At 35.2% G+C, this 6,491-nt stretch overlaps 1 protein-coding gene across 1 annotated transcript in view; it reads right to left on the bottom strand.

Moving 5' to 3' along the window:
- Positions 1-254: 254 nt before the first annotated feature.
- The window catches only part of LOC117124640 (low-density lipoprotein receptor-related protein 1B-like), a 21,813-nt gene continuing 15,576 nt past the window's right edge, over positions 255-6,491 (bottom strand). Inside the window, exons 6-8 of the mRNA XM_033270944.1 lie at positions 3,914-4,192; positions 2,301-2,366; positions 255-1,946 (exon numbers count right to left, since the gene is read on the bottom strand). Of these exons, the coding sequence (XP_033126835.1) occupies positions 1,729-1,946; positions 2,301-2,366; positions 3,914-4,192 (563 nt within the window). The 3' untranslated portion in view covers positions 255-1,728. The remainder of the gene's footprint in view (positions 1,947-2,300; positions 2,367-3,913; positions 4,193-6,491) is intronic.

Raw genomic sequence — 6,491 nt, 5'->3', positions numbered from 1 at the left:
GATATTAATAATTAAGTCACCTGCTATAAAGAGGCGATTACACAAACATCTTTATTAAATTTAAGCACACATTCAGTTTATAATATCAAAGAAGAATGAGCTGTTCCGCGTATTTGCATTAAAAACGATGAAACATCCGCCCTCATACTGGTAACAGTTTGCTCTCAGTCTTTTAATATTGAATTTCAGTACGTTTAATTTTGGTTAACAACAAGGATTAATTGTGTGCCTTCATCCGATGTTTTTCATTCCAAATGTATTATTCGCAATTTGTTGTCTATTTTCTTTAGGTGTCGTTCAACATTACTGTATAGGATATGCTCTAATGCTATGTATCTATGCTAGCCAATTTGTTGTCTATTTTCTTTAGGTGTCGTTCAACATTATCAACATTTTCAAACTGTACAAACACTGTACGCTAGAGGGGAGGGAGAGACAAATGTGTTCACTCTTACATATGCATAAAAATGTTGACTCAAAACAACATGCAATATGTAAAATAATGGTAAAATTATAATGTAACCATCGATGTTATATTCATTTTTAAGCAACCAATTACATTGGTTTAGCTGACTTGACAATAAAAAGTGGAGAATGGTTTTGCAAAATCAACATTTTTGTACACTTTCAGAGGGGAGAGAGAGGGGGTACCGAAAAAGAGTAATGCTTGTACACTTTTGAAAATGCTGATAATTGTGAACGACTCATTAGAAAGGTGGTAAGTTAATCATCAGTAAACATAACTGTAGGCCTATGGGATGTTCACTCGTTGAAAGTGCCAGATCTCTACTTCATAATTATATTAGCTACGCGCGCACTACTACTAGGAACATTTTCGTTGAAGAGTTACTGGTATGCTTAACAACTATAACACCATTTGCTCCTTTATTTGAGCACTGTATTATTTACCACATTTGTTTACATATGTTTACTGTGCTACAACAAATGTTTTATTATATAAGTATTTATAAAATGTTAGCTCACATAGCCTGACGAAGTAATGTTGATAACATCGATAAAAGTTCGCAGTGTGTTTACATCCATTGTGCTTGATTTATTATCGATAAAACAGTTCTACAAATATGCCTAACATAAATATGTTACAGCACACTACTCTCTAAATACGTATGGAACAATCTTCAATAACAAATGGTGCACCATTGACAGAGCAAGCATTATCATAATCAACGAAAACAACACACTGTAGTCGGACCATTGCAATTATATTTCTATGTAAAATGCATTTACAAATGACAATAAATTATACTCTATACTGAATACTAATACTCATAGTAGTATATATATATTCATAGAAACATAATATTACACTTTAAAAACATTTGCGTGAGATTTTATTTTATCTGCCACACTGTGGTTGACACTTAAATGGATATGCCTACACTTAGTCATAAATAGGCAAGTATAAATTGGTTGATCCATGTTTTATATAGGCCTAGTTATCTTGAGTTGGCAATCCATTGTAAATGTAATTTCTACAGCTTTATTTTTGTCAAATTTCCTCCTCAGAAATCTATTAAATTGGTCGCCTAAGCCACTAAAATGCATGAGCTCTGCGGCCTTCGCCCCTTGACCTCACTGGGTGTCCTAGGCGACCCCCGGACCCCCAGCCTTAGTGGGTCAATTCAAGTTCACCCTACAAATATTGAATCTCCTCCACTGACCATACTGTTCAATAAGTTTTATACAATTATTTCAGTTTTTACTCTATTATGACGACATTATCAACATTTGATATCTCGTGTTTGTATATTGCTCCATGCTGGGCGCTGGATTTAATTGGCAACCGTTTTCGGCATCCCGGCGGAACGAGTTGCAATGTAGCGCCCTCATGCATTCCATCGCGCACCTTGTACAGCCTTCAAAAGTAACACCGTGGCAAGTTTCAACAAATTTCTCAGATATTTTGAAGAAGGCGGCGGTAGTGCCTGGTGTAATGTTAAACAAAAGTAATACAAAAAATAAATAAATAAATATGTACAAAGATAATAACAAGTACAAGGTGGTGTTATTAACTTTTCATATAGAACCAAAATAACATCGGTCTAGGTAGCCGATGTTATTTTAGTTTAATCATATTAAATGAAAGTTTAAAAAAAACTACATTATAGGAACGAGATAATTTTTTTAATAATCTAAGTACAATGTAATTATTGAAAGAATGGTAATAAAGATTTCAATAACTGACGTATCCCGATTCCCGATAAATGTACCGAAATTTTTAGTAAACAAATTAAAATTGAATACATTTTTTTTCCTATTTTACATGAATGTTAACTTACGAGTTGTATTTTCAGGTGTCCTAATTCCATCGGAACAAACTTGTGAACTCATGATTTCAGGATTCACTATTATCAATAAGTTATAAGAAAAATATAAATCATCCGATCATTTATCATATTCAGACCCATTTATGTACACAATTAAAACAGGAAATATATGAAAACGTTAAATAAATGTGCATCACCACGGAATAAATACATGCCGAAATTGATAATTGATGATTTTGATAATAAGATAAATGAAAAACGTTGACGTTTGTGTTTTTATCATTATATAATAACTAATTAGCAATAGTGTTACCGACATCGCCATTTTTTTCATATATTAGCATTGGTGTCGCTGTCTTCACCATTGTTGTCATATTAATCGTCGCTGTCATTTTCGTTGTCATCATCAATATCATCCCCATCACCAGTACCGGTAGCAGTAATATGTATTGTCCCTTGGAAATAACAATAACTTGCTCATTTTGCAGTAACATAAAACAAGAAATAGTAACACAAAAATAAATTCACCCTCGTCACTTATAGTCTCTGATCATGGACGTTTTGGGAGTTTCATCTACAAGGTACAAGGTAAAATTATCGGTAAACATTTTTTTCACTAATTTCTATGTTACTTAAATATGAGCAAGTTAATGTGTTTTATATATATATATATATATATATATATATATATATATATATATATCAATATATATAACCCATAAAACAGCAAACGGCCACATAATGCAAAACTATTTAAAATGAAAACGGAACAGTAGAGAAAATCCGATCAGAATGACAAAATAAACTAAGCATCCACTGGAAGGAATCCTAATATCTGCAGACGGATCCGTTTGGGCCTTCCAGGCCTCATCAGTGCAGCTAGGGTATAGACCCAAAAGAAACGTTCGACCAGCTTAGGTAACGCCCAAACTAGTCCAACGACCACTAATCATTACAGAGCCAAACCAAGGCAATATATATACACAGCCCAGGTGTGAATGCAAATAGTGGAATACAAGCTATGTGGCTCGGTTCCAGTAGATGCAGAGAATATTTTGTCATTCTTAACGCGTCCTACGAAATTCTAACGAGACAGCACTAGTCCGTGAATTTGTGAACAAGATCGGAGATCTAAAAATGCAATCTCTACTGTGCATCAATGGCGGCGCTGGATCTCAATAGAGATTCTTCAATAATATATAAATTTAAAAAGGCAAATGGGAAAAAAGGACAATACATCTTTAGTAGATAAACGCCCCGTATTCTTGAAACGAACTTTAGTCCTAGATCAAACTAGTCTTGAACAAGCACTCGTTATAACAACTTATGATTTATTCATAAAAGTCAGGTGAAGATTTTAATTCGGCTAAACGAAATTGTAGTTGTAGGCCTACATTAGTGCAGTTTAAAACATCTGTGGCGAAGAAAATATAAACTGACCAATGACATCACCAAATCAAGCTCTTTCTATTGGCTAATAACACATTTGCTCCTAAGGTTTATGAAAGATTTAGCTCGATATATAGGGCAACAATGTGTTTTAAGAATATGGGTTGAAGTGCAAAAAACCTATTACACGCAACAATAGAGGTTAAATTCTTAAAAAAATAGATATGTAAACCCACGTTTCAAAGCATAAAGGTGATCCCTTCTGTCGATTGTTTTAAAAGTTCCCAATTCTTCTTCCCTGCGTGGAAAGCTTCCATTAAGACGTGCACGGATAAGGTGATTGTCATACTTCGAACGTACGTAAATGTACTGTCCAATCAGCATGACATCTGTTGGCCACCGACTTGATGATGTGTAAAGTGAATTTAAATTGATAAGTTCAATGTTCCCTCCGCCAGCAGTATCACAAGAGCGAATTTCTCTACTTAGCCTATTAGTCCAATAAAGCCGATCTTCTAAATGTGAAAAACAATATTGTCAAATTAACATATGCTGTTTGATGGAAATTAGAAATGCTTTACTACAGTTTAGCTCTAACAAAAACGATGGCAAATTTGAAAAGGAAATCTTACAATTGAATCAAAGAAATAATAAGAATGATTGACCATAGTTTTTTTTCTTCAAATACGGTACCTCTTATACGTTTATGAAGGCCCAAAGATATGTAACTTGTGTTGCCTTGCGCGACCGACCGAAACTTTCCAAAAATTCGGTTCGGCTTTTTTTCTTTTTATAAAGAGTTTTTTTTTTTTTTTTTTTTTCAATTAAATTACAAATTCGAGAAACTCATTTTTAAAACATAACATCTCACATAATATAGGCCCTACATGCATTTTTGACCATAGAAGTCGAACCATAGATGCACGCGTGGTGCGTAATTTTGGGAATGGAACTGAGCGCTCGGCGATGCATGCACTCAACATCGGATCTTCCCATGACCCGCTAGGCCTAGCCTAAAGCCTAGTCTACTCTATAGGTAATCCATTCTTTACCAGTGGTGTAACGGCGAGTTAGGTGGCCCGGGGGCGAGAAACTGTTCGGGGGCCTGTTTCAGTTTATTGGTGTATTTTCGACCACGGATAGAGCTACGAGGGTGTGTGTGTTGGTGTGGGTGTGAGTGTGTGTGTGAGTGTGTGTGTGTGAGTGTGTAGGTGCGAATGTGTGGGAGTGTGTGTGTGTGTGTGAGGTGTGTGTTGTCCGAGCTTAACTCGAGAACAACAGCTATGTACTTCGAATTTTTACACATTTACAATTTTAAGTGTATCTCGGTCAGCCTCAAATTTGGTACTGATCGAAAGTAAGATGCAGATTTTAGAACGTTACATATTCCCTAGCCGCAATTGATAGAGACAACTCGGGCTGATCGTTCTACCGAGTAGTTTGTGTGTTAAGGCCCCATTCCCGGCAAAATTTCACTAAAAAAGATTCTTTTAAAGAAAAAATGCATAGGCCTATTCATTACTCTATTTATTATAAACAATGCAAAAATATTGGCATTCATTTTAGTTTTACGCAAAAGAATACTAGGCAAATTCAGAGGTTGTAGATCGCATGCGCTGGAATGCTCTGCTTTTATCAAAGAGTATTTATAGAACAAGAGAGCAAAGTCCCGTTCGTAAAAACGTCACGCCTGTGTATGACGCCCACTAACGGTTGTATGTTCTTTTTATTACCCAGTGCAGCGCTGCGTAGCGCGGTAGAAGTACGCCCGCTGTAAACTCAGTAAGCAGAAAACAAAAGTACAGTATCTTGTGGAGAACAGATAAACGTACAAACCGACCGTGCGCGGTGGGCGATTTTTTTTCCGTACGAAACATTTACATGAAACTCCACTCGGGCCGTCTCGGCTGAATCGACCCGAAAATCTCATTGCAGAATTCAGGAGGTCAAAAGGTCATCAACAGATAAACGTCTACAGAACAACTTCTGAGAGAACGTCGCTGTCTAATTTTTGAAAAATACATTGATGTTACCATGTTAATAACAATGGGTCGTTTAAAATGACATATAATATTTGATTAAGCTGCACGAGTAATGAAAAGTGTTATTTTAACTTGAGTTACATACTATGACAATTTTAATTTTTTAGTTAGGCCTGGGTCTTGCATAATTACCTAGGCCTACTAAAAACGCTTTCTGGGAAAAGCACAAAGAGTAAGGAAAAGTGCGTTTTTCTTCATCTAATCAAATGAAACAGAATGACAGTTATTTTCAAATTAAGAGAAGAGCTGAGAATAGGCAGCTCTAAAATACTGGATGCCATAAGACCTGCCAAAATGGCAAAACATCAAATGAATGTAAAAATGAGCTAGTTATTAATATTAGGCATAGTAATCGGCAGGTTCTTGATTACAAGGCTAAACCAAGTTAATTTCATGTAATGCCGAAATGATAATAATAATAATAATAATAATAATAATAATAATAATAATAAGTTATTGTATTGAAGTTTCATGCAAATGTTTCGTACGGGAAAAAAAATCGCGCGCGGTGGAGTACTGGGTAATAAACATAGAGCTATTAAACAACTAGAGTGCTGACAAGATGGTGTAGCAATGCAGAGTTATGTATGTGTACCATCCAAGATGGCCGTCGTAGTAAAGCGCCACCTTTAGGCTTAGTATACATATTATTATTACATATTAATAAGCCTTCTGACTGACTATTATTTCATTAATGATAATGAGTAATGATAATAACAAATTATCAAACTATTGTAGCCAAAACGAGGCCAAGTGGAGCATCTTATTCAAA

The sequence above is a fragment of the Anneissia japonica genome, unplaced genomic scaffold (assembly GCF_011630105.1).
Source record: "Anneissia japonica isolate Jap-2015-1 unplaced genomic scaffold, ASM1163010v1 scaffold288113_len131101_cov153, whole genome shotgun sequence".
Lineage (NCBI taxonomy): Eukaryota > Metazoa > Echinodermata > Crinoidea > Comatulida > Comatulidae > Anneissia > Anneissia japonica.
The sequence above is the reverse complement of the archived record's forward strand: the minus strand, read 5'-3'. Positions and strand labels throughout refer to the sequence as shown.